The sequence below is a fragment of the Macaca fascicularis genome, chromosome 9, assembly GCF_037993035.2.
Source record: "Macaca fascicularis isolate 582-1 chromosome 9, T2T-MFA8v1.1".
NCBI classification, from domain to species: Eukaryota; Metazoa; Chordata; class Mammalia; order Primates; family Cercopithecidae; genus Macaca; species Macaca fascicularis.
This window is the reverse complement of record NC_088383.1, coordinates 72,679,935-72,707,649: the sequence shown is the minus strand read 5'-3', so window position 1 is coordinate 72,707,649 and position 27,715 is coordinate 72,679,935. Positions and strand designations below refer to the sequence as shown.

Here is a 27,715-nt window from a genome sequence, read left to right as displayed (position 1 = left end):
AGACGTGGCAGAAGGAGTGGCCCGGCCCTAAAGCGTGGAGGAGGAACTTCCGGGGGTGAAGCGACGACCCCCCTCGGAACCGGAAGTGAAGCCTGGGAGCCTTGACGTTAGGAACGAAGTCTAACCTGGATCTGGAGCCGGGTGAGGAGTGGCATCGGGAGGTTGGTGGGTAGGAAAGCGAAGGAGAGGTCAGGGTATTACTGGCCAGATTGGGGTCCGGTTTCAGAAAGAAGGGAGGAGCCTGGGGGCGGGGCCTGGGAAGAGACCCTCACCTCACGCATCCACTATCCAGGAGCAGGTCCTAGACCCTCCCTTCGTCTCTCGGCCCAGATTCCGGCTCCTGCTTCCTGCCCCGAGCCTGTTAAAAGGTGCAAGACGCTTGGACTCTGTGCTCAATAGAGCAGCCGCCTCTCTTATCGTGGCCTTAGAAGCTGACTTGGCTTCTCGGTCTTGATCCCCGGCTCTCCGAGGCTCCATAGCTTGACTACATTCAGAGTTCTAGGAAGCTTGCCCCGCCCCTTTGGGTTGTCACCCTCGACTATCCACCAGAATGGAGTCGAGACTTCAGTCTGACTCCAAGATCTTGAATGTGTTTGAGGGAATTATTTTCTGGAGAAGAAGCTCCTTTCTTTACCCCTCCCCCCGACTTTGGAAAGATATAGGGAGGGGACATATTTTAAACTTAGTGTTAGTGATCTGTGTAAGGTTTAGGATTTGGACGAACAGCTACTGAGATAACTTTGAGTTTAAAGAGTTTTGGACGAGGATCAGCTCATTTTCTATAGTCAAGGTGGCCCTTCTAGCAAAGGGGGAGAGGCCCATTGTTCCCTCTGCAGCAACTCTGAGTGCTTCTGCTTCCTGGGCCTCTTCTGTCTATAGGATAATTGGAATGATACAGCTGTTGAAAGTAGATGTGATGAGATAGTTTTCTTGGAAAGACCTTATCTAGAAAAGGCCCTCTAATTCATCCCTGTGTTGGTGAGCAAGATTGTAATAATTTTGATGGTGGCCGAGATTCGTAACAATCGTAAGGGGAGCAGAAACAGGAGAGTTGGAGAAGTGCATTGAAATTTAGAATATTTATAGTCTTCTGCTTGAGGGATGAGATGAATGATTTTTTCCATGAAATCTAACTTTGCCCCTGATTCTTGAACTGTTTCCTCAGATTATGTGAAGAAGGTGCCTGTTCTGCACTCGGTTTTAATCTGTTACCTTGCTAGAGTTTTCAGGTGTCCTTTACATTTATTTATTATTATTCTTTTTTTTGAAAGGGAGTCTTGCTGTGTTGTTCAGGCTGGAGTGCAGTGGCACGATCTCAGCTCACTGCAACCTCTGCCTCCCGGGTTCAAGCGATTCTCCTGCCTCAGCCTCCCAAGTAGCTCGGATTACAGGCGCGTGCCATCGTGCCCGGCTAGTTTTTGTATTTTTAGTAGAGACTGGGTTTCTCCATGTTGGCCAGGCTGGTCATGAACTCCTGACCTCAAGTGATCTGCCTGCCTTGGCCTCCCAAAGTGCTGGGATTATAGGTGTGAGCCACTGCGCCCGGCCAACATTTATTGATTTTAATGCTTCGGTTTTGGCCGGGTGTGGTGGCTCACGCCTATAATCCCAGCACTTTGGGAGGCCAAGGTGGGCAGATCACGAGGTCAGGAGATCGAGACCAGCTTGGCTAACAGGGTGAAACGCAGTCTCTACTAAAAATACAAAAACTAGCCAGGCATGATGGCATGTGCCTGTAATCCCAGCTACTCGGGAGGCTGAGGCAGGAGAATCGCTTGAACCCGGGAGGCGGAGATTGCAGTGAGCTGAGATGGCGCCACCACTACACACTCCAGCCTGGCAACAAAGCAAGACTCTGTTTCAAAAACAAAACAAAACAAAAAAACCCTTCAGTTTTAAGGTCCATACACTCTTTTGGTGGAAAGACTGGGGTCGGAGTATCATTTGTATTATGGCAGTTTAGCTAAAGAATGTCATTTCTGTAAATCAGTCTAAATTTTGTCATTGAGGGGGAAGGATTTTAGCGGATCTGTTTTAGACTTTTAGCCTGATTGATTTTAAATCAATTGTTTGGCACACTAGAGGGTACTCGATGTTTGTTGAATGAATGGATGCTAGAGTGAATGAATGGAAAGTGGGAACATTGTTTCTTTTACCTGTAACATCAAGGTAGTTCATCAGCCACAAGACTCTGTGTGACTAGACACCAGAAATCATACCACTGGGGAATGGAGGCTGCTGCTCCATTTCAGTGGGTCTGTCTGAAGTTGAAATTTATATTCTTTAGACAGTGACAAGGGGGGGGGGTGGTCAGAGTAACAAAATCCTTGCTTTTAAGAAGGTAATCTGAATACTGACTGGGGCAGAAAATTACTAACATCCTGTGGATGTGTGAGGATTATTAAACTCATCACTGTCTGATAAGATCAATTTCTTTTTATCTCTACTTCCTGCCCTGAATAGTTGCTCTCTTTAGAAAGTTCATTTTAACTAATTTCTTTTCTGTCTCTCTAATAGGTGAGACCAAACCGGGAATGCTTTCATAATGAACGTCAATCAGTCAGTTCCACCTGTGCCATCATTTGGGCAGCCCCAGCCCGTCTACCCAGGGTATCATCAGTCCAGCTACGGTGGGCAGTCAGGGTCCACAGCCCCCACCATTCCCTATGGAGCCTACAATGGCCCAGTACCAGGCTATCAGCAAACACCCCCCCAAGGTATGTTTCTGTTTCTTTTGAGCTAGGGAGGGAAATCAGCAGAGTCTTCAGGTTGGGTTGTATTGCTCTAGCTAAGCTACCTGAGGAGTTTGGGTGACTGGGATTGAGGAACATAAATCTGGCCCTGTGTAGCTGAGAGCCCTGTGGGCGCCCTTCCCTTTTATTATTATTATTATTATTTTTTTTTTTTTTTTTTTTTTTTTTTTTTTTTGAGACGGAGTCTCGCTCTGTCGCCCAGGCTGGAGTGCAGTGGCCGGATCTCAGCTCACTGCAAGCTCCGCCTCCCGGGTTCACGCCATTCTCCGGCCTCAGCCTCCCGAGTAGCTGGGACTACAGGCGCCCGCCACCTCGCCTGGCTAGTTTTTTGTATTTCTTAATAGAGACGGGGTTTCACCGTGTTAGCCAGGATGGTTTCGATCTCCTGACCTCGTGATCCGCCCGTCTCGGCCTCCCAAAGTGCTGGGATTACAGGCTTGAGCCACCGCGCCCGGCCTATTATTTTTTTTTTTGAGACAGAGTCTTGCTGTCACCCAGGCTGGAGTGTAGTGGCACGATCTCAACTCACTGCAAGCTCTGCCCCCGGGCTTAAGCAATTCTCCTGCTTCAGCCTCCCCAGTAGCTGGGATTACAGGCATGTGCCACCACGCCCAGCTAATTTTTGTATTTTATTTATGTATTTATTTTGAGATGGAGTCTCACTCTGTCGCCCAGTCTGGAGTGCAGTGGCACCATCTTGGCTCACTGCAACCTCTGCCTCCCAGGTTCAAGCAGTTCTCTGCCTCCGCCTCCTGAGTAGCTAGGATTACAGGCGTCCGCCACCACGCCAGCTAATTGTTTTGTATTTTTAGTAGAGATGGGGTTTCACCATCTTGGCCAGGCTAGTCTTGGACTCCTGACTTTGTGATCTGCCCGCCTCAGCCTCCCAAAGTGATGGGATTACAGGCTTGAGCTACCGTGCCTGGCCTGTTTTTTTTTTTTTTTTTTTTTTTTTGAGACGGAGCTTCACTCTTGTTGCCCAGTCTGGAGTGCAGTGGCACGATATGGCTCACTGCAACCTCCGCCTCCTGGGTTCAAGTGATTCTCCTGCCTCAGCCTCCCGAGTAGCTGGGATTACAGGCATGCGCCACCACGCCCAGCTAATTTTGTATCTTTAGTAGAGATGGGGTTTCTCCATGTTGTTCAGGCTGGTCTTGAACTCCCAACCTCAAGTGGAATTACAGGCATGTGCCACCACGCCCGGCTAATTGTTTGTATTTTTAGTAGAGATGGGATTTTGCCATGTTGGCCAGGCTGGTCTTGAACTCCTGACCTCAGGTGATCCACCTGCCTTGGCCTCCCAAAGTGCTAGGATTACAAACGTAAGCCACTGCGCCCAGCTGTCTTCCGTGTTTTTAGGTAAGGTACTGTGTTTTTGCCTTAAGCCATCTAGTGGGAACACATCTCCCAGGTTCACTGACAGCTCATTTACTGTGGGTATCACCTGGTCACATTGTTCAGAGCTAAATGGAAGGGTTGTGGTCCATGCCCCTCTAGATCCTGTGACCAGGACCGAATATTTCCTGTTGACTTGTAGTCTCTTTGAAATCATTTATTCCTCATATATGTTGAATGCCTTTTGTTGGACTGATGATTCTTATATATAAATTAGCCTGGGACAGTGTAGTTTATGGGGATGAAAAGTGTGATATTTGTGTGCCTGACTTTTGGTGCCTCTCATATCTTTCTTCTGATATCAGTCCTTTTCCTTTGCTTGAGTTTCCTTTGCTTCTTAGATGCTCTGTAATATCATGGTAATAAGAGAATACTAATCCGATGCTGCTTTAGGTTGAGTGTTTGGTTTTTACCTTACTTTTTCTTTCTTTCTTTTTTTTTTTCTTTTTTGAGACAGTCTTACTCTGTCGCCCAGGCTGGAGTGCAGTGGCATGATCTTGGCTCAGTGCAACCTCCGCCTCCTGGGTTCAAGCAGTTCTCCTGCCTCAGCCTCCCGAGTAGCCAGGATTACAGGCACATGCCACCAAGCCTGGCTAATTTTTGTATTTTTAGTAGAGACAGGGTTTCACCATGTTGGCCAGGCTGGTCTTGAACTCCTGACCTCGTGATCCACCCGGCTTGGCCTCCCTAAGTGCCGGGATTACAGGCATGAGCCACCACGTCCGGCCTTACCTTACTTTTTCAAGAAGAGCAGCTAGTACTCTACAGATTCTCCACAGGGGCTTTTTGGAAGTAGTTAACAGTAAATCTTTGCTTAGGCTAGCTGATGATTTAGGGTATGCCAAATTCTTTATGCTTTTATAAAGGGATATGGAAAAAAGAAGGCATCAAAGAGATACGAGTAAGATTTGGGAAATAATGAAGTATGACGATTTTAATTATAACTGTGGGGAAAAAAAAAACTGTGATGAGATTAGGCCTCAGATCTTTGGAAGAACCTTAATTCTAAGCTGAGACTTTGGCTGAACAGAGTCCACCTCCGCTTTGTCAAGTCCTGGAGTTTGGCATTCTCTCATGAGAAAGCTTTGTTAGAGGAAAACATATCTGATTCTGTCATGGTTGGTGAGCAAGTTTAGGTTAATCATGTTCCTGTAGGCAGGTTCTATAATGTCTAGTCTCTACTGAGGGCAGAGCAAAAGAAAAACAATTCTTTGAACAGAGGTCATCCACATTTCAAAAGTGATGTGCCAAGTAACTAATTGCTTTCTCCCTGAACTTCATGTGTGAAGAATGGCTAAGAGTAGTGAAAGTAGCTTTGATGGTGGTTCTAAGGAATAGGAAGGATGGAGTACAGCTTTTGTGAGGACATAGGTGGCAGTGCTAACGGGAGGACAGGCCAGCTGTCCTTATTGAACTGTTGGGCAGAAACAAGGTCTCCGACCTATAGGAACACGTTCCTGAATCACGTGCTGTTTGAAGTTTTCACACTTAGAAGTGGATGAAAGGATATAGTTAGTATAAGCAGAATGAATGAAGAAGGTGGCAGAATAATCTCCCCAAGAAGTGTCTTTCTTTGTAGCCTAGTTCAGTATATTACTTGGTCATCTTCTGAGTGTCCTTTTTCATATATGCTCCAGGTTTCTGAGTTCTGGAGTAAGATCTTTTCCTTAGAAGAGTTGACTTGTTGTCTAGGGTAAGAATATTAGGCAGTCTTGGATTGACTGAGAGTATGGTGATCAAAGGAAGGCCCTACATTCTTGTGTCTCTGGCTACAGCTTCACCCCTAGTATGCTTGTCTAGGAGAGTATAGGCCCCCTGTTGGGAATCTGTGTTTAGAATACTGCTGTAGCTAGAGTTGTATGCTGGTAGTGTCCTTTTCGCTGCCTAAACTGTGGTATTGGGCCAGTGAAGGTCTGAGTTTATTGATCCTTGCTTTGCATTCCTGGCTCAGGGTGGAGGAGAAAGTTATTTCCCAGTCACTTAGTTTCTGTCCTTTACCCTCAGGTATGTCAAGAGCCCCACCTTCCTCAGGGGCACCTCCAGCCTCAACAGCACAGGCTCCTTGTGGCCAGGCTGCATATGGCCAGTTTGGCCAAGGAGATGTACAGAATGGGCCAAGCTCCACTGTTCAGATGCAAAGGTAGGTACTTGGTCAATCTAAAATTGGTCTCATGAGGCTGAGTGCAGTGGCTCATGCCTGTAATCCCAGCACTTTGGGAGGCCAAGGTGGGTGGATCCCTGAGGTTAGGAGTTCGAGACCAGCCTGCCCAACATGGAGAAACCCTGTCTCTTTACTAAAATAAAAAATTAGCTGGGTGTGGTGGTGTGTGCCTGAAATCCCAGCTACTTGTGAGGCTGAGGCAGAAGAATCATGAGGCAGAGGTTGCAGTGAGCCAAGATCGCACCATTGCACTCCAGCCTGGGCAATAGAGTGAGACTCTGTCAAATAAATAAATAAATAAATAAATAAATAAATAAATAAATAAAATCACTCTGATGAAAGTAGAAAGGTTAGGAAGTTATGGGTTTTTTTTTTTTTTTTCTCTCCTTTGCCTTTCTTGTAGATCACTTTTTCTCTTCCCTCTACCCTTCTGTACTTTGTCTTCTTTTTTCCAGTTTATAGGTACTGCTGATGTCCAGCCCTGTGGATTATTGACCCATCTTAGTACCTGGGTTCCTTTGCATATTCTTCCTTTTCTGTGAACTTGAGTTTCTTGCTTTACTAGACATACGTCTTCAATAATGGTTGCAGTCCTATTGAACCTACCCTAAGGGAGAAATGGGAAGACAGAACCTCAGGATTATTTACATCTCTTTTGATTTGCCCCTTTCCTCTAGATCAGGCACTTAGTAAGACTGATTGGTTAAGTTTGGGTATGGCCAGTTAGGAACTGAAAGATACTAAAAGGGAAACCACATAAATGGTGAAAACGTCAGTGGTACAATGACCCAATAAACCCATTTTAGCATGAAAGTCCATTAAAGGAGGGCAGTCATCTCTATTAGAGTGCTTTTTAAAATTTTTAAATTTTTTTGAGACAGGATCTCACTCTGTGGCCCAAGCTAGAGTGCAGTGGCAGGATCACAACTCCCTGGAGCCTGGACGTCTCAGGCTCAGGTGACCCTCCCACCTCAGTTTCCCAGGTAACTGGGACTACAGGCATGAGCAACCACACCCAGCTAATTTTTTGTATTTTTATTTATTTATTTATTTATTTTGAGACGGAGTCTTACGCTGTTGCCCAGGCTGGAGTGCAGTGGCGCGATCTCGGCTCACTGCAAGCTCCGCCTCCCGGGTTCACGCCATTCTCCTGCCTCAGCCTCCTGAGTAGCTGGGACTACAGGCGTCCGCCACCGCGCCCGGCTAATTTTTTGTATTTTTAGTAGAGACGGGGTTTCACTGTGGTCTCGATCTCCTGACCTTGTGATCCGCCCGCCTCGGCCTCCCAAAGTGCTGGGATTACAGGCTTGAGCCACCGCGCCCGGCCAATTTTTTGTATTTTTAGTAGAGATGGTGTTTCGCTGTGTTGCCCAGGCTAGTCTCAAACTGCTGAGCTCAAGCGATCTGCCCACCTTGGCCTCCCAAAGTGCTGGGATTACAGGCATGAGCCACTGCACCTGACCAGGAGTGTTGTTTGTTTTTGGTAAATAAAGAGTAAAATGTAACTGTGGGAAAGAGGTATGATAATAGAAAAGTCACTTTCTGACACTTTAACTGGGTGTCCAGAATACACATTTTTAGCATTGAATGTAAGTATGCATAAGTCAAACAAGTGGGGTACATAGAAGATAACAAGTACACAAATGTACATAAAGTTATAAAACAGGGTGAGAGTACAGTGAGGGGGTAGGGAACTGTTTTAAATACATTGGTCCGTGCTGGGTGCAGTGGCTCACTCCTTTAATACCAGCACTTGGGGAGGCTGAGGTGGGAGGATTGCTTGAGCCTACAAGTTGAAGGCTGCAGTGAGTCATGATTGTACTGCTGCACTCCAGTCTAGGTGACAAAGCAAGACCCTGTCTCAAAAAAAACCCAAAAAAAACAAAAAGAACAAATGTATGCCTTAGTAAATTATTATATAGCAAACTCCTTTGTAACTGCAACTACAACCCAGATGAGGAAAGATAACTTTGCCACTCACCCCAGAAGGCTTTTCCGTGTGCCCCGATTGAAACATTATTCTCTCCCTCCCCTCATAAATAACAATTATCCTGCATTATCCTGACTCTTACAGTAATTTCATGTTTTTTTTTTTTTGAGACAGAGTCCTGCCCTGTTGCCTACGCTGGAGTGCAGTGGTGTGATTTCAGTTCATTACAACCTCCAGCTCCCAGGTTCAGGCGATTCTTCAGCCTCAGCCTCCCGAGTAGCTGGGATTGTAGGTGCCTGCCATCACGCATGGCTAATTTTTAAATATTTTTAGTAGAGACAGGGTTTCGCCATGTTGGCCAGGCTGGTCTCGAACTCCTGACCTCAAGTGATCCACCCACCTTGGCCTTCCAAAGTGCTGGGATTACAGGTGTGAGCCAACACACCCAGCTGACTTTCTTGTGGTTTTTAAAAAATAGTTTACACTTGGCTGGGTGAGGTGGCTCATGCCTATAATCCCAGCACTTTGGGAGGCCAAGGTGAGAGGATTGCTTGAGCCCAGAATTTTGAGAGCAGCCTGTACAATACAGGGAGACCCCCATCTCTACAAAAAATAAAATGTTAGCTGGGCATGGTGGCATGCCTGTTGTCCTAGCTAATTTGGGAGGCTGAAGTGGAGGTTTCGTTTGGGCCCAGAAGGTTGAGGCTACACTGAGTGTGATCTCGCCACTGCACTCCAGAGCTTGAGAAACAGAGTGACACTGTCTCAAAAAAAAAAAAGTTTACACTCAAATGTACAACCACACATACCACAATTTAGTTTTACCCACAGGAAAAACAGTTGGTGTGTCTTTTAAGTCTATAAGCTCCACCTCTGTCTTCTTTTTCTTAGTATTTATCTGTTGAAGAAAACAAAACAGTTAACCCAAAGAATTTCCCACAGTTTGGACTTTTTACATAACATTTACTTCACACTTGTCCAACCTGTGGCTCACAATCTGCATGCCTCAGGACAGCTTTGAATGTGGCCCAACACAAATTCATAAATTTTCTTAAAACATACGAGGTTTGGCCGGGCACGGTGGCTCAAGCCTGTAATCCCAGCACTTTGGGAGGCCAAGACGGGCGGATCACGAGGTCAGGAGATCGAGACCAGCCTGGCTAACACGGTGAAACCCCGTCTCTACTAAAAAAAATACAAAAAACTAGCCGGGCAAAGTGGTGGGCGCCTGTAGTCCCAGCTACTTGGGAGGCTGAGGCAGGAGAATGGCATAGACCCGGGAGGCGGAGCTTGCAGTGAGCTGAGATCCGGCCACTGCACTCCAGCCTAGGCGACAGAGCCAGACTCTGTCTCAAAAAAAAAAAAAAAAAAAAAAATACGAGGTTGCCGGGCGTGGTGGCTCACGCCTGTAATCCCAGCACTTTGGGAGGCCGAGGTGGGCGCATCACCGGGTCAGGAGATCGAGACCATCCTGGCTAACACGGTGAAACCCCGTCTCTATAAAAATACAAAAAAATTAGCCGGGCGTGGTAGTGGGCGCCTATAGTCCCAGCTACTCGGGAGGCTGAGGCAGGAGAATGGCATGAACCCGGGGGGTGGAGCTTGCAGTGAGCCGAGATCACGCCACTGCACTCCAGCCTAGGGGACAGAGCGAGACTCCGTCTCAAGAAAAAAAAAATGAGTTTTTTTTTTAAAGTTCATTACCTGTCACTAGTGTAGTGTTAGTGTATTTTACGTGTGGCCCAAGACACTTCTTCCAGTGTAGCCCAAGGAAGCCAAAAGATTGGACACCCCTGATTTACGTTGTATTAGGTATTATAAGTAATCTAGAGATGATTTAAAGTATATGGGAGGAGGCTAGGTGTGGTGGCTCATACCTGTAATTCCAGCACTTTGGGAGGCCAAGGTGGGTGGATCACCTGAGGTCAGGAGTTCAAGACCAGCCTGGCCAACATAGTGAAACCCCATCTCTACTAAAAATACAAAAATTAGCTGGGTGTGGTGGCGGGCACCTATAATCTCAGCTACTTGGGAGGCTGAGGCAGGAGAATCGCTTGAACCCAGGAGGCGGAGGTTGCAGTGAGCCAAGATCGTGCCACTGTACTCCATCCTGGGCGACAGAGTGAGACTTTGTCTCAAAAAAAAAAAAAAAAAAGTATACAGGAGGATATATGCAAATATGATGCCATATAACCCACATCCAATTCTATTGACTCCACCTTCAAAATGTTTATCAAATCTCACTACAGTCATTCCTCAGTATCCATGGGGGAATAGTTCCAGGACCTCCCCTGACCAACAGATACCAAAATCTGCAAATGCTCAAGTCCCTCATACAAACTGTATGCAAGTAGAGATGTTAGGTGGGCATTTGCATATACAAATCTGCAGCTCAAGACTGATGTTAGAACTGGAGATAGAAATTTGGAAGTCCTCAGTCTATAGATATCTAAAGCCATGGATGAAATCATTTAGAAAGTGAGTAAAGAATGGAATTGAGGACTTGGAGCTTACCAACATTTAAAAGTAAAGAGGAGCCGCTATCAAAAGATAATGAGGGGCCAGGCGTGGTGGCTCATGCCTGTAATCCCAGCACTTTGGGAGGCAGAGGCAGGTGGATTGCTTGAGTTCAGGAGTTTGAGACAAGCCTGGGCAACATGGTGAAACCCTTTCTCTACCAAAATACTAAAATTAGCTGGCTATGGTGGCATATGCCTGTGGTCCCAGCTACTTGGGAGGCTGATGTGGGAGGATGGCTTGAAACCAAGAGGTGGAGGTTGCAGTGAGCCAAAATCTCACTGCTGCACTCCAACCTGAGTGACAGAATAAGACCCCATCTCAAACAAAAAACAAAAAAAAGACAATGAGAAAGAGCAGTAGTGAGGTGGGAGATAAGCCAAGAGAGTGTGGTGTCCTGAAATCAGGTGAAGAGGGTATTTCAAGAAGGTAAGAGAGTAATCAGCTATGTCAGATGCTGCCAAATGGTAAGATGAAGACTGACAGTTGACCATTGGATTCGGCAAGGTTGGCATCATCGATAAAGGCAGTTTCAGTGTAGACATAAAGAAAACTACCCAGTTGGAGTGAGTCAAAGAATTTCAGCTGGGTGGCAGATTGACATAATCTGAAAACCCTCTGCTACCAACATCTAGAAAGGAGAGAGAAAATAGAAACAAAAAAAATTTTAAGTGCAAAGTTAAGCTTAAAAGAAAATGTGAATTTTTTGTTGTTGTTGTTAATACGGAGTCCTGCTCTGTCGCCCAGGCTAGAGTGCAGTGGCACGATCTTGGCTCACTGCAACCTCCACCTGCCAGGTTCAAGTGATTCCCCTGCCTCAGCTCCCAAGTAGCTGGGACTACAGGTGTGGGCCACCATGCCCAGCTAATTTTTGTATCTTTAGTAGAGACGAGGTTTCACCATGTTGGCCAGGCTGGTCTTGAACTCCTGGCCTCAGGTGAACCGCCCACCTTGGCCTCCCAGAGTGGTGGGATTACAGGCATGAGCCACTGTGCCCAGCCGTCAAGTAAGGACTGAAAATCAGAGTGGTAAATTGATTCTGGGGCTGCCTGTAGGTTGGGTGGATTCATCATCTTGAAAAGCCAGGGCCTTAAATTTAAGCAGGTACTGGGGAAGGCAGATGAGTCCTTGGGCTTTCCTGAGAGGAGTTTTGGAACTGAGATATTGTTTATAACGTCTGGACCTGGGCTGCACCTTCAGTGAGCAAGCCAACTAGGGGAAAAAAGGTCTGCACACTGGAAGAGGGAGATAAGAAGTCCTGTTTCTCTCAGGCTGACTGTGGATGGGTTAAAAAAAAAGTTCTTGGGACTGCAAATGGACATGACGGATCTTTTTGGAATGATGAAAATGTTATAAAATTTGATTCTGGTGATGGCTGCATAACTATAAATTTACTAAAAATCATTGAATTGTTCACTTAAAAGGAATTAATTTAATGATATGGAAATTACATCTCAATAATGTTTTTTTTTTTTTTGAGATAGGGTTTTGCTCTTATTGCCCAGGTTGGAGTGCAATGGCACGGTCTCAGCGCACTGCAGCCTCTGCCTCCTGGGTTCAAGTGATTCTCCTGCCTCAGCCTCCCAAGTAGTTGGGATTCCAGGCGTGACCACCATGCCAGGCTAATTTTTTGTATTTTTAGTAGAGATGGGGTTTCACCATGTTGGCCAGGCTGGTCTTGAACTGACCTCAAGTGATTCACCTGTGTTGGCCTCCCAAAGTGCTGGGATTACAGATGTGAATCACTGTTCCTGGCCATTTTTTTGTTTGAGATGAAGTCTTGCTCTGTCGCCCACGCTGGAGTGAAGTGGTGAGACCTTGGCTCACTGCATCCTCCACCTCCCAGGTTGAAGTGAATCTCCTATCTCAACCTCTTGAGTAGCTGGGATTATAGGCGTGCACCACCATGCCTGGGCTAATTTTTGTATTTTTTTAGTAGAGATGGGGTTTCACCATGTTGGTCAGTCTGGTCTCAAACTCCTGACCTCAATGATCCATCTGCCTCAGCCTCCGAAAGTTCTGGGATTACAGGCATGAGCCACAGCACCTGGCCTAATTTTTTTTTTTTTTAATTTGAGGCCAGGTGCAGTGGCTCACACCTGTAGTCTCAACACCTTGGGAGGCTGAGACAGGAGGATCACTTGAGGCCAGAAGTTTTAGACCAGCCTGGGCAACATAGGGAGATCCTTTCACTATCAAAAAAAAAAAAAAAAAAAAAGAGCTGAGCATTGTTGGTGTGCCTGGGAAGCAGAGGTGGAGGCAGGAGGATTGATAGAGCCCTCGAGGTTGAGGCTACAGTGAGCCATGATGGCTCCACTGCACTGTAGCCTGGGTGACAGAGTGAGACCCTGTCTCAAAAACCAAAAACAACAACAAAAAACAAACAAACAAAAAATGGATCTAGGGTGACACTATTATTACTGGAGTACCTTCTGGAAACAAATGTGGAACAACCACACCTCAGTCCGGGCTGGAAGGGATTATCAGAGGAAGGCATTTTGATTAGAGTTGGGCCAGGCACAGTGCTCATGTTTGTGATCCCAGCACTTTGTGAAGCCAAGGCGACAGGACTGATTGAGTGCAGGAGTTCAAGACTATCCTGGGCAGCATAGCAAGACCCTACAAAAAAATAAAAATAAAAATAATTTATTTTTGTTTCTCTACAAAAAATAAAAATAATAATTTATTTTTTTTTCTCTACAAAAAATAAAAAAAATTAGCTAGGTGTGGTGGTGTGTGCCTGTGGTCTCAGATACTTGGGAGGGGAGGCTTAGGTGGGAGGATTGCTTGAGCCCAGGAAGTCAAGGCTGCAGTGAGCCACAGATAAGTAAGTGCCATTGTACTCCAGCCTGGGTTACAGAGTGAGACCCTGTCTCAAAAAAAAATAATAATAAAAAGTAAGGCTGGGCACGGTGGCTCACGTCTGTAATCCCAGAACTTTGGGAGGCCGAGGCAGGTGAATCATGAAGTCCAGAGTTCTGAGACCAGCCCGGCCAACATAGTGAAACCCTGTCTCTACTGAAAATACAAAAATTAGCCAGGCATGATGGTGGATGCCTATAGTCCCAGCTACTTGGGAGGCTGAGGCAGGAGAATTGCTTGAACTGAACCCAGGAGGCAGAGGTTGTGAGCCAAGATCGCACCACTGCACTCCAGCCTGGACGATAGAGCTAGACTCCATCTCAAAAAAAAAAAAAAAAAAAAAAAGAAATAAAGACAGAGTATAGACCTATTCTTTTGTAATGTTTAGCTAAAAGGGGAGCAAAAGTTTGAGGAGGCTGTGAGGTAATTTGGTTGGATTTTTTAAAAAGTTTTTGAGCTGGGTGCGGTGGCTCAAGCCTGTAATCCCAGCACTTTGGGAGGCTGAGACGGGCGGATCACGAGGTCAGGAGATCGAGACCATCCTGGCTAACACGATGAAACCCCGTCTCTACTAAAAAAAAAAAAAAATACAAAAAACTAGCCGGGCGAGGTGGCGGGCAACTACATTTTGTTTATCCATTCTTCTGTTGATGGACATTTGGGATGTTTCCACTATAGTTGGTTTTTGGGTTTTTTTTTGTCTGAGAGATGTTTGTATGTTTTTGTGCTGATGGGAATAATCAGAGAGGGAGACACTGAATGGAAAGTATATTGGAAAGACACTGTGGTAGACTGAGGCGGGTGAATTGGTTGAGCTCAGGAGTTTGAGACCAGCCTAGGCAACATGGCGAGACTCCATTATCTATAAAAAATACAAAAACGAGCGACTGGGCATGGTGACTCACGCCTGTGACCCAGCACTTTGGGAGGCTGAGGTGGGCGGATCACGAGGTCAGGAGATCGAGACCATCCTGGCTAACATGGTGAAACCCCGCCTCTAATAAAAAATACAACAAAAAAAATTAGCTGGGTGTGGTGGCGGGCGCCTGTAATCCCAGCTACTCGGGAGGCTGAGGCAGGAGAATGGCGTGAACCTGGGAGGCGGAGCTTGCAGTGAGCTGAGATCCGGCCACTGCACTCCAGCCTGGGCGACAGAGCGAAACTCCGTCTCAAAAAAAAAAAAAAAAAAAGAATTGAAGCAGAGGAAGCAATAATTTAGTTAGCAGAGTAAATAGTACTTGACCTGAGGGTGCTTGGTTTATGTTTGTGGAGTGAGCTTAATGGAAAACAAGATTTTCCATGAATAATCATGGTATAAACAATCAGGAATATAATTTACCCATAAATATACAAAAGTATGAAGCCATAAAAGAGTTCAGGGTGAGAGTAAGATGTCACAAAACAATGTAGCTTCCTGTACGATGCGAAGCTTCTGCTGACTTCAAAGGATGTCCTAGCCCCACTAGTCACCTCTGCTTTCTTTCTTTTCACAGGCTGCCTGGGTCTCAGCCATTTGGGTCCCCATTGGCCCCTGTGGGCAACCAGCCAGCTGTGCTTCAGCCCTATGGCCCTCCCCCGACAAGTGCACAGGTGACAGCGCAGCTGTCTGGAATGCAGATCAGCGGTGCTGTGGCCCCAGCCCCTCCCTCTTCAGGGCTGGGCTATGGTGAGTGGCTATGAACACAGGAGTGTTACTGTCTCCTTTTCAGAGGCATCAGACTCTGGGGTTATACCTGAATCTCTATTATTTCCCTTGTATTTCCTGTGCCTCTGAGCCTCAGAAGATGGGACAGTCATACCTGCCCCTCTTGTGTGGAAAGGAAAGTCGCTTTACCGAACAAGGAGGCAGAATGACTGGGCTTTTGACTCTACCTTTATTCTACTTCTCAGGCCCACCAACATCGCTGGCTTCAGCCTCAGGAAGTTTCCCTAACTCTGGTCTGTATGGCTCCTATCCTCAGGGCCAGGCTCCTCCCCTTAGCCAGGCCCAAGGTCATCCTGGGATCCAGACTCCCCAGCGATCTGCCCCATCACAGGCCTCTGGCTTCACACCCCCAGCTTCAGGGGGTCCTCGGCTGCCTTCGATAACTGGTCCACTCCTGCCTGGACAGAGTTTTGGAGGGCCCTCAGTGAGCCAGCCCAACCATGTGTCCTCACCTCCTCCTCAAGCTCTGCCCCCTGGCACCCAGATGACTGGGCCCCTGGGACCACTGCCACCTATGCACTCCCCGCAGCAGCCAGGCTATCAGCCCCAACAAAATGGTGAGTCTTGCCCAAGGTCTGTCTAGAATCTAGAGGCATCGGCTACTCAGGTGGTTTTTGATGTTTTTTAATTTGTTTGTTGTTAGTATTGCTAAGTGGTGAATTAGATGGGCAGCTTCAGGGTATTATTCCTAGGATATGGGGTTTATAAGACATTATTTTTTCTTGTAGTTCAGATAACATGGTCTTTCTGAATGGCTTTGCCAGGCATTAGTGTACCTCATAATTCTATGTTTGTAGGAGTCTAGTCATTTTCCTGAGGCCTTAAGAAGAGATAGGGATGGGATTTTGAGTTCATCAACCTTGTGCCCTTGTCTCAGGTTCCTTCGGACCAACCCGGGGCCCTCAGCCTAATTATGGAAGCCCCTACCCAGCAGCACCCACCTTTGGCAGTCAGTCTGGGCCTCAGCCACTGCCTCCTAAGCGCCTGGACCCTGATGCCATCCCAAGCCCTGTAAGTAGAAACTTACATGGTCCTGAGGAAGGGTTTGTGTCTGCCAGATAGGCAGGTCAATCTAGATGAAATGTTTGCCTAGCATTTTCTGATAATTTTCCCTTTTTGTTCATCTTCTTGGAGAACTTACATATAATTTGACTCTGAACTGGAACTTGAGGTTCTAGGAGTCTTTTGGGGGGCTGTTTTACTCTATAGATGGGCAGAGAAGGAAGGGAAACCAAGAGTGAGCAGCAGCACCAGTAGATCTGTGAGTTGAGGACTGTACTCTGTCACTACTGTACATACATAGTATGGTAGCCTTTGTCCTTCTGTGGAGCAGTGACTGGGTCTTGTCCCCTTAGATCTAGAAGGATGGCCTTCTTCCTAATGGGTAGAGTAGGTGGGAATTCTCTATGTTAGATGTTAAGAGAAGGAAAGCCTCACTGGTTTCTCTGCTCTTACTTGGACAGTTTTAGGAGGAAGTCCCCAGTACTTTTGTCTGGTAGGCTTCTGCTGTGTAGATGGGGAAGAGTGAACGACAGTTTATGAGGGCAGTATGTATGTAAAGTCCCACTGGAGAGCTTTTCCCAGGAAGAGGGTGAATTGCACCCTTGGGGAGCCATCAGAATCCTCAGGCCCTGCTTATCAGACTCAGAATAGAGACTAGGACTGTACTGACAAGTAGGGGCCACTTTATAGTTCTGTCTGTAACATTTGCTATGTCAGTTACCTTGCCATGCTTAGCCATTGTCATATTCCATTCTGTTCTCTTCCCTCTTCCTCCTTTGGGTAACCACCACAGTGAGGGAGCCTGTTGGCCAAGGAGAACTCAGGAGAATTAAGCAGCCCCTCCTTCCTTCCCCCTCCTTCAGTAAGAAGGAGAGTCTGGTTGGATGTGAAGGGAGGCTTCTTGTAGCATAAGATAGTCCTTAGAATGGGAGGTTTGGCCTTTTAGGGGAACATTCCTGTTCTTCTTCCTTACGGTTTCTTCCATTCAGCCTCAGCCCCTCCCTGTATAACTCCTGCTTGCCTCCTGTTTGTCCCTTTCCTTATCTTTCTACATCATAGTCTGAGCCATTAAAGCCTCTGTGTTGAGCCAGAAAGACTTGGAATTTCGTATCTAGAGGGGGCTTGATTTCAGCAGTATGAGCTGGGCTCCAGCTGTTCATGTCTAACTCAACAGGGTTGAGAGAAGTAACATCTGCCTCTTGTTCTTTTGTCTCCCTCCTTGTATTCCCCTGCTGCCTTTATTATTAAAACACTAAAAGCAACTCAGTGAGCTGCCTCCTCAGCAGAAAACCAGGCACAGAATAGACCCCGATGCCATTCCTAGTCCAGTAAGTGCAGGGGGTGGGTGTTTGTGCATGTCATTCCTGTGTTAGTGCCATCCATGCATGCCTGTGACCTCATCTTCACCTCATCTACCATGTCCATTCCTCTCCATTCTCTTCCTTTAGCCCTAGCCCTTATAGATACTCACTTATACAAGCTAAAAGGATATGCATGTCTCAAGTCACCAGGTAAATGAAGAGGTAGCAAGCTGTTTGCCTTGAGTATGGGGTGGTGGAAGGTCAGGCTCTAAGGGTGGGGTCAGGTGGCATGTTAAGTTTTGGCTTTAGTCCTTCTGGCTCCTCCAGGAGCCTGCAGGTGATGTGTGATGGAAGAGGACAAAGTTGAACAGTAGATCATTCCACTTTGGATTTGATTTGTCTGTAGCCTGTTGTGGAGAAATATCGGTATAGGAACGTACAGATTCATAGTATCCCAAACTGGAGTTTCTTACAGGAGAAGAGACTGCTGGTTTGGGAAAGTGTGAGTACTTTCTCATCTGAAGAGTCTTTTTCACTCTGATATATTTCTAAGCTTCAACTTTTCTGCCATGGGATAGAGAGTCTCATTTGCCCTTTGCTTTTTCTGGTTTTCCAAACCCATCTTGAAGTAACTGACCAAAGGTCATGAGCCTGCATAAAGGTCTGAATATGAGTTTTGCAGGTCCTTTATTTTCCTTTGCTGAGTCTGTCAAAATGTGGAGGACTGAGGATTGAGCTATAAGGATTGGGTACTTATCCTCTCCTCCTATATATACACATTGATGCTTACCTGAAAGTAAGGCAGCATCTGCTTCCTCACTTTAGTTGATCATTTCTGGTCGTTTAAATCTCTCCTCACCCTGTCCCTTGAATTTCATTGAGTGTAGAGTCATTCCAGGTAGATTCATTTTTACATGGTTACTGTTGTCTGTTTTCCTGCTCTGACTCAGAATGTGTCTTGGAGAGAGGATCGGGGAAGGCATGATGGGGGAGGGGAATGGAATCTAATCATGTTTGAAGGTTTGTCATCAGAGCTGGGGCTTTTCCTGGAATGGGAGGAATGAGAGGGTGTTCACGATTGATGGGGGGTTGGGGTCAATTCATAAAGAAGCCCATTCTCATGTTGCCAGCCCAGCAGGCTGCTGGGAGTGAAAGATTGGCTGCTGTAGGGTGAAAGATTGGCATTGCAGCATTTTATATGATCTCCAGAAGGAGAACAGGCCTGGTGCATGAGGTGTTCCCTGGCAAATTTTTAGTTTTTGTGTTACGGCTCTAGCCTTTTTTTCTCTTGGCACTCTGGGACCTGACACTTCCTTTTTCTTCTGTCACCTAACTCATTTCACTTCTCTGCAGATTCAGGTCATTGAAGATGACAGGAACAACCGGGGTACAGAGCCATTTGTTACTGGAGTACGGGGCCAGGTGCCACCCTTAGTCACTACCAACTTCCTGGTGAAAGACCAAGGTGAGAATTAGCTCCTCCCACAGGGGCTTTTTCTTCAAGATTATCAGCTTATGGTTGGGGCCTTTTTTTTTTTTTTTTGGTTTTTAACCAGAGACAAGTTCCCTCTAGTCCCTCTGGGGAAAAAGCCACCATCACCTCTAGCTTTGTGGAGATGATGGAGAGCTGGTGTCTGGAAGGATTCTGTGATCTGACTTGGGTCTTCTACCTCCTTCTTCAGGGAATGCAAGTCCCCGATACATCCGATGTACATCCTATAATATCCCTTGCACATCTGACATGGCTAAGCAGGCTCAGGTGCCCCTGGCAGCAGTCATCAAACCGCTGGCAAGGCTGCCCCCAGAGGAGGTGAGTCAGGGAAGGTGCTAGAGTGTAATGAAAGGGAGGGAGGTAGAGGGGGGACTAAACTTTCTTCCTGGATGTGATTCCGGCTTCACAATGGAAGATATTTTAGTTAGGCAGGAGAGGAGACTATCTTTAGTGGCTTTCTATCCCAGGGTCCATCCCTGGAGAGGGGATGGTAGGGATGAGAGTGAAAGCCCAAGACATTGCTGTGAAGGAACATGGATGGTCCCTAGGGGGAACAAGCGGTATGAAAAGAGGTAGGATCAAACTGTAGGGGAGAAGACAGCTGAATGTAGGAACCTCTTGTATGATGGTAATCTCCAGATGATGAGAAGGACATTATTCCATGTTTTCCTGACTGTCCTGTTATCCCAGGTTAGGGCTGTTAGGACAGCATATAAGCAAAAAACGAGATTAGGATCCAGTGATCCTTCTCTCACCTGTTTTGTGGCCTGATCTGTCACCCCAGTACCTGATACCAGGATGTAGAGAGCGAGTGAGGCAGCTGCTCCACCAGGCCTTGTTAGGATACTCATATTCAGCCTTGCTTATCTTACGATAGGGTTCTCTCTTACTAGAAGCCCAAGGCTCAGTTTATATTCCGCTTCTCTCTCTGTCTTCCTCTGTGTGTTTGTGTATTTCCATCTGGGTCCCATTGGGGATAGTTGGGCACTGATCTCTTATGTGTAGGGTGACATTTGGGGCATCAGTAGCTGGCACGGAATCCCAGGGATAGGAGAGGAGGTGTTATAGATATTTGGTAAGGGAAGGAGCTAGAGTCCAGATTCTTTTTTTTTTTTTTTTGAGATGGAGTCTCGCTCTGCCGCCCAGGCTGGAGTACAGTGGCCGGATCTTGGCTCACTGCAAGCTCTGCCTCCTGGATTTACGCCATTCTCCTGCCTCAGCCTCCCGAGTAGCTGGGACTACAGGTGCCTGCCACCTCGCCTGGCTAGTTTTTTGTATTTTTAGTAGAGACGGGGTTTCACCGTGTTAGCCAGGATGGTCTCGATCTCCTGACCTCGTGATCCGCCTGCCTTGGCCTCCCAAAGTGCTGGGATTACAGGCTTGAGCCACCGCGCCCGGCTGAGTCCAGATTCTTAGAGCAAGAGTGAAGGGGATTAGAGATGGGACCAGAAAGGAGAATCCTAGATAATCTTGGCTTTCTCCCTCATATGCCATGGCAGCCCCTGGTCTGATACGGCCGGTTTTGCAGTTCCTCTTCTCTTTCAGTGAGAAATGCAGCTCTGGGGGTGGGATGTAGCAAGAGAGAACTATATAATTTTTACTCATAGGGACATTTTCCTGTGATTTGTCCTTACTCCCTTTCATCATTGTGCTTCCTACTTCCTCTGTAGGCAGAATATCTACACCATGCGCCTTCTCCCTCCGGTTGTTCCTCCTCATCTCCTGGCTGAACCTACTGTAGTTTTTTCCTTTATGTCTGATCCCCTCTCCTTTGTGCCTTAGGCTTCACCATATGTCGTGGACCATGGGGAATCTGGCCCTTTGCGCTGCAACCGCTGCAAAGCATACATGTGTCCCTTTATGCAGTTCATTGAAGGAGGGAGGCGCTTCCAGTGCTGTTTTTGCAGCTGTATCAATGATGGTATGTTCATGGAAGCTGGGATTTGGGGAAAGGTCTTGATTGTATCTTCCTTGTTCTCTATTAATAGTTAGAGAGATGAGGGTCCATTTTTCAGGAGCTGGGGAAGTAGGGCACATGGGAATGAGGGATAGTGGAGTGAGCTCAGCTAGGGCTAGATACACTGATTGAAACTGGATCTTCAAGTAACACACTGCCATGCTCCCCACAGTTCCCCCCCAGTATTTTCAGCACCTGGATCATACCGGCAAACGTGTGGATGCTTATGACCGTCCTGAGCTATCCCTGGGCTCTTATGAATTCTTGGCCACTGTAGATTACTGCAAGGTGAGGGAAGGTAGCATGGGAGGAGCAGTGGGTGGAGGATAATGAGACAGCTAAGAATGGCTGTTATCATTTCCCTCACCCCTTTTTTGTCCCTTTTTGATGTTGACTTCTCTCTAGTCAGCTGGCCTGGTTAGCATTACCCGTCTCCCCAACATTTTCTTCCTTTGCAGAACAGTAAGTTCCCCAGCCCTCCTGCCTTTATCTTCATGATTGACGTCTCCTACAATGCCATCAGGACTGGTCTTGTTAGGCTCCTCTGTGAGGAGCTCAAGTCACTGTTAGACTTTCTACCTAGGTGAGAGTTACAGAACTGTGGTGTTTCCTGGGGTTAATGATAGGGTGTCTGGGTTTACTGAAGAGATGAAGCCTGATGTCATGAAGTTGTGTGTGGTGGAAAAGGTGGCAAGTCTAGGTAACAATGTCACCTTCTACAGGGAGGGTGGGGCAGAAGAGTCAGCAATCCGCGTTGGCTTTGTCACCTACAATAAGGTGCTCCACTTCTATAATGTGAAGAGCTCATTGGCCCAGCCACAGATGATGGTTGTGTCCGATGTGGCTGACATGTTTGTGCCACTGCTGGATGGCTTCCTGGTCAACGTCAATGAGTCTCGGGCAGTTATCACCAGGTAAGAGCCAGATTGTGGAGGTAAAGGTTGGGAGTGGCATGGGTACCACCATAGAAGGTCATGGAGTTGAGCAGAGGTGTTGGACAGTAGATGGAAAGGGGCTGTGGCCCAGGAGTTGTCAGATTCTAGAGGCCTGATGACTCTTCAGGGAGTTGAGAACTGAGGTATCTGGAATCTGGATAGCAATTTTGGTTGTTTTCCGTCACCTATCTCTTTAGCTTATTGGATCAGATTCCAGAAATGTTTGCAGACACAAGGGAAACAGAGACAGTATTTGTCCCAGTTATCCAGGCTGGGATGGAGGCTCTGAAGGTAAGGCTGGAGTATCTGGCAACTTCCTCTAACTCATTTTCCTCTGACCATCTTATCCCCTGGGATACAACCTCTTTCTTCAGTAGTGGATGACTGTCCAGTAAGTTAAACTGTCTGACATAGTTGGTGCTTAATAAATGACAGTGGAAGGGGTGGATGAATAAAGAATAAACAAGTAGTCCTCTCTTTTTTCCTAGGCTGCTGAGTGTGCAGGGAAGCTCTTTCTATTCCATACATCCCTGCCCATTGCAGAGGCCCCAGGGAAACTGAAGAACAGAGATGACAGGAAGCTGATCAACACAGACAAGGAGAAGGTGTGGGACTGGAAAATGGGGGAGGGGAAGGATTTTTCATTACAGAGGAAGTGGGGACTCTATTTTCTTGATGGGGGCTAGGACCAGACACTCCACCCTTTCAAATACCGTATCTGTGACTACCAACCTCCACTGCTGCCATACTTCTCTACTCCATCTGATGCCAAAGCTGTTGGTAGACTTCTGTTTATTTTTTAAAGGAGAACTTTTGGCCAGGCACAGTGGCTCATGCCTATAATCCGAGTGCTTTGGGAGGCCAAGGTGGGCGGATTTTTGAGGCCAGAAGTTCGAGACCAGCCTGACTAACATGGCAAAACCCCGTCTCTACTAAAAATACAAAAATTAGCCGGGCGTGATGGCACACACCTGTAATCCCAACTACTTGGGAGGCTGAGGCAGGAGAATCGCTTGAACCCGGGAGGCGGAGATTGCAGTGAGCTGAGATCACGCCACTCTATGCCAGCGTGGGCGACAGAGTGAGACCCTGTCTCAAAAAAATAAAAATAATATAAAAGAGAATTTTTTACTATTGCAAAATCCTTGGAAGTAGATCTGAAGTCTCCCATGAATTTGAATATCCCATGCTAGCTATTCAGTTCTCAAATAGGGCAGAGCTGGGATATTTGAACATTTTCTTCTCCCCATTTCCCTTCCCCCTAGACTCTGTTCCAGCCTCAGACAGGTGCCTATCAGACCCTGGCCAAAGAGTGTGTGGCCCAAGGCTGCTGTGTAGATCTCTTTCTCTTCCCTAACCAGTATGTGGATGTGGCCACGCTCTCTGTTGTGCCCCAGCTCACCGGTGGCTCTGTCTACAAATATGCTTGCTTTCAGGTATGGTAATAGTATTTGCAGTGGCAGATGGCAGCGGGGCTGGGAATACCTGCTTATATATGGAGTGGCTGACTCATTAATAGAAATAGCATTGGGGCTGGGCATGGTGCCTCACGCCTGTAATCCCAGCACTTTGGGAGGGTGAGGCAGGCGGATCACCTGAGGTCAGGTGTTCAAGACCATCCTGGCCAACATGGCAAAACCCCATCTCTACTAAAAATACAAAAATTACTCGGGTGTGGTGGCGGGTGCCTGTAATCCCAGCTACTCGGGAGGCTAAGAATCCCTTGAACCCGGGAGGCGGAGGTTGCAGTGAGTGAAGATTGCGCCACTGCACTCTAGGCAGGGCGACAGAGTAAGACTCCGTCTCCAAAAAAAGAGAAATAGTGTTGGAAGAGAAGACTGCATAGTCTAAAGAAGTGAGCCCGAGAGTGTGGCAGTTAGGAACATGGGCCTTGGAATCAGTCCTGCATTGATATTCTGGCCCCACCACTTACTAGCTACATGACCTAGGATAAATTACTTAAGTACTCCCTCTTTTGTTCCTTCATCTGCAAAATGGGGTTAAAATACTTAAGTAGGATTTGTCTACAAAATTAAATAATTATATGTAAAGCACTCTGTGTGGTACCTGGTGTGCAGTCTGTTTAAAAGCTATTGTTGTCATCATCATTATCATCGTCACTGTAATGATGATAATTAGGCAGCCTTGTAGAGTGGAAGGGGTACAGGGAGATTGTCTGCAGGATGAGCTATGTCTAGTCAGTGATATGACTCTGGGTCTGGGGCCCTGCAGGTGGAGAACGACCAGGAGCGGTTCCTGAGTGACCTGCGTCGTGATGTCCAGAAGGTTGTTGGCTTTGATGCTGTGATGCGGGTCCGGACAAGCACTGGTCAGTCCTGGTTGGAGAAGAGCAGGTGGGGGGCCTAAGTCTGGAAGGGAGGCATGTGGCACTTGTCATACCTTTTGCCCTAACTCTGTCCATGTGGCCTCAGGTATCCGTGCTGTAGATTTCTTTGGAGCTTTCTACATGAGCAACACAACAGACGTGGAGCTGGCTGGGCTAGATGGGGACAAAACGGTGACTGTGGAGTTCAAGCATGATGATCGGCTCAATGAAGAGAGCGGAGCCCTCCTGCAGGTGGCAGGCGGGAGGCGGGGCTGGGCAGGAAATGTGTCATTCGCTTGGTATAGAAGAGGGTGAGGAGTGGGTAGAGAGCACTGGAAGAAGAGACTGGGCAGGGGAGTGGCTCATTTCTCTCTTCTAGTTTAATAATGTAGCAAAGGGCCTTTGTGAGGGAGGAGTGTGAGTTCCCCCTTTCTCCCTTCCCCTAGTGTGCCCTGCTTTACACCAGCTGTGCAGGGCAGCGTCGGCTCCGCATCCATAACCTGGCCCTGAACTGCTGCACCCAGCTGGCTGATCTGTATCGAAACTGTGAGACTGACACGCTCATCAACTACATGGCCAAGTTTGGTGAGGGTAGAGGCAGGGCAGGGTGGGATTGGGGCTGAGAGGTCCAGGATGGTGAGCGGGTAGTTATGATGGTGGGAATGCATACATGATGGGCAGCTGACCAGTGACTGTCTTTGCTTTCCCATCCAGCATATCGGGGAGTCCTGAATAGCCCTGTGAAGGCTGTTCGTGACACTCTCATCACCCAGTGTGCCCAGATCCTGGCCTGTTACAGAAAGAACTGTGCTAGCCCCTCCTCTGCAGGACAGGTGGGGCAAGTATATTAGTGGGAGGTGGGGTTGTTGGGACAAATGTTTGCATTTGGGAGGGATTTCTCATGATCATCGACTTTATTTTGATAATCCCCTCAGTTGATCCTTCCTGAGTGCATGAAGCTACTCCCAGTTTACCTGAACTGTGTGTTGAAGAGTGATGTCCTGCAGCCTGGAGCTGAAATAACTACTGATGACCGTGCCTATGTCCGACAGCTAGTTACCTCCATGGATGTGGCTGAGACCAATGTCTTCTTCTACCCTCGGCTCTTACCTTTGGTGCGATTGAGGGTTGGAGTTTGAGATCTTGCATGGAGCAAAGGGCCTCTTAGGAGGAGGAAAGGATAGGCTAATATCAGTCTGACACTAGTGGAATTTGTTTTTATGTATTTTAGCTGATGCAATTTTCACACTGAGAGAGTTACTGAGACCCCAGAAGGGGTGGTATCTGAGGACTTAGCTTTCAGAATTTTGTGTGTGGTGGGGGACAGACTTGTCTTATGGTCCTTGGTAACCTTTTGCTCCCTTCCTTTTGTCTAGACAAAGTCTCCCATCGAGAGTACCACCGAACCACCAGCAATTCGAGCCTCTGAAGAGCGTCTAAGCAATGGGGATATGTATTTACTGGAGAATGGCCTCAACCTCTTCCTCTGGGTGGGAGCAAGCGTCCAACAGGGTGTTGTCCAGAGCCTTTTCAGCGTCTCTTCCTTCAGTCAGATCACCAGTGGCTTGGTGAGGGCAAGGAGTCAAGGAGAATATGGGTGTGGAAGTATACTTTGTGAAACGATTGGGAGCCAATAAAGTTAGTGTGCTAGTCCCCTTAAATATCAGGGAACACTTGGGGACAAGGGCAGTTGCTGTCATTCTTCCCAGGCTTCCTTGTTTCAGATGATGCATAGATGTGTGCTGCCCCACCTTGACTGAACTCAGAGTGCCTTACCATAAGGATAAATGAATTTTGTGTTCTAGAGTGTTCTGCCAGTTCTGGATAATCCACTGTCCAAGAAGGTTCGAGGCCTCATTGATAGCTTAAGGGCACAGAGATCCCGGTACATGAAGGTAACACTGATCTGAACCCTGGATTTCTTACCGGGTCAAGTCCTCGCCTAGAAGTGGGGGTTGGGTGGGGAATGAGTAAGTGACTGCCAAATGGGATTTCTGGGCATGTTTAATTTCCTTTGGCATTGCCTCATGAACCCTGAATTCTGGCTATAGCTTATCGTGGTGAAACAGGAGGACAAGCTGGAGATGCTGTTCAAGCACTTCCTGGTGGAAGATAAGAGTCTGAGTGGGGGAGCATCTTATGTGGACTTTCTCTGTCATATGCACAAGGAGATTCGGCAGCTACTGAGCTAAAGCAAGTGGGTAAATGGCACAGGGCCCAGGCCAGCTTCCAGAAAGCACCCCAGGATGTCAGAGAAATTGGGACAGTACCATATCTTATGTCATGTAAGCTGACCTCAGTCTCTTTGGGGGGGAGGGGGAGATATAAGGAGACACCTTCTTTCTGGGCTCAACTATCCTGCCACTCTGTCATGTCCTGCTGATCGAAGGTGCCCCTGTTCCCTCACTCTACCCTCTTTTTCCTGCTAATCCTGTCATAATGAATGTAGTTTCTCAGTTCACTGTATATGATTCGGTATTGGGGGTCTGGAGGCACCCAGACCCTGGCAATATTATGTGTCCCTTTGGGCCAGTCTCCCCAGAGGAGAGGGGCAGGCAGGAAAGAGTGGGGATCCTAAGGTTACTACAGGGGGTGGCTAATTCAGCTCAGTGTCATCCACAACTTCCTATATTAGGGATAAAACATACAGGTGCACAAGAGCTGGGGTATAGCCCATAGGTGATGGAGAGAAAAGTGGTCAGTCCTTCTTGGGCCTGGAGGTTAGAAGTCAAGTTTCTCTGCTTTCACTGCTCACTCGCTCTCTCCTGCAATGATTGATGATCACTCCGTGGATAGAGAGACACTGTCAGAGATGACCTGGGAATTCAGTTGCAAAGTATATTAAGATCTGGGAGAGGTACCAGTCTCCTTTCCAGCTGGAGAGGCCCCAACACTGGATGGTTCTATAGGGAGCCTAGGGAGCCTGGTCATCAACTTGCAATACCTCACAGAGCCAGTTCACATCCCACTCTGAGCTCCCATGAGAAACACTGCTTCTTCAGGCCCGGGGTTGTTGGGGAGAGAGGCAGAGGCAGCTGGAGCGCCATTCTCTCCTGCCGGGACACCGCTTGGGCTTTGGTATTGACAGAGTGGCTGACAGTTATCTTCCAACCCCAACTGGCTTGGGGGCAGGACAAGGGCTAGGCTTGACGGTGGCCAGGCTTGCCTGCTCCCCGCCTGGGATGCCCCTGCTCTGGACCTCTCATTTCTCATTGGTTTATTTTTCAATGCATCTTTAATTTGTAAAGAAATAAAATAAATTAAGATGTAACCATTAGCCTCATGTTTACTCCCGAAAGCTCACTTTGCTTTTAGCCCTGGCCGTCGGCTGAGCGGAGCTGCGCATGCGCCGCGTGCTCCCGTGGCATAGAGCCTCGTC

At 47.4% G+C, this 27,715-nt stretch overlaps 1 protein-coding gene across 6 annotated transcripts; it reads left to right on the top strand.

Moving 5' to 3' along the window:
* The first annotated feature begins 75 nt into the window (after positions 1-75).
* Positions 76-27,607, top strand: SEC24C (SEC24 homolog C, COPII coat complex component). Of its 6 annotated transcripts, none has more exons than XM_005565485.4 (24): positions 76-141; positions 2,518-2,717; positions 6,153-6,288; positions 15,112-15,284; positions 15,509-15,880; positions 16,201-16,334; positions 17,585-17,653; positions 18,980-19,091; positions 19,309-19,436; positions 20,901-21,039; positions 21,248-21,363; positions 21,534-21,658; positions 21,798-21,989; positions 22,208-22,301; positions 22,499-22,615; positions 23,276-23,446; positions 24,243-24,339; positions 24,443-24,588; positions 24,783-24,921; positions 25,051-25,169; positions 25,272-25,451; positions 25,713-25,904; positions 26,142-26,231; positions 26,388-27,607. In XM_005565485.4, the coding sequence occupies exons 2-24, from the start codon at positions 2,546-2,548 to the stop codon at positions 26,526-26,528; spliced, it is 3,354 nt and encodes a 1,117-aa protein (XP_005565542.3). In that variant the 5' UTR covers positions 76-141; positions 2,518-2,545; the 3' UTR covers positions 26,529-27,607. The 6 variants fall into 6 exon arrangements, with proteins under 6 accessions (XP_005565542.3, XP_045255998.2, XP_005565543.3 ...); XM_045400063.2 differs by having other exon boundaries at positions 76-368; XM_005565486.4 differs by lacking the exon at positions 17,585-17,653.
* The last annotated feature ends 108 nt before the right edge of the window (positions 27,608-27,715 follow it).

What these genes read in the sequence shown, in the direction of transcription:
- SEC24C (XM_005565485.4), top strand. Translation starts at nt 2,546, where the DNA reads ATGAACGTCAATCAGTCAGTTCCACCTGTGCCATCATTTGGGCAGCCC. An exon ending in CTCTTCAGGGCTGGGCTATG is followed by an intron (nt 15,285 to 15,508) that starts GTGAGTGGCTAT and finishes TCTACTTCTCAG; the next exon opens with GCCCACCAACATCGCTGGCT. An exon ending in ACCCTCGGCTCTTACCTTTG is followed by an intron (nt 25,452 to 25,712) that starts GTGCGATTGAGG and finishes CCTTTTGTCTAG; the next exon opens with ACAAAGTCTCCCATCGAGAG.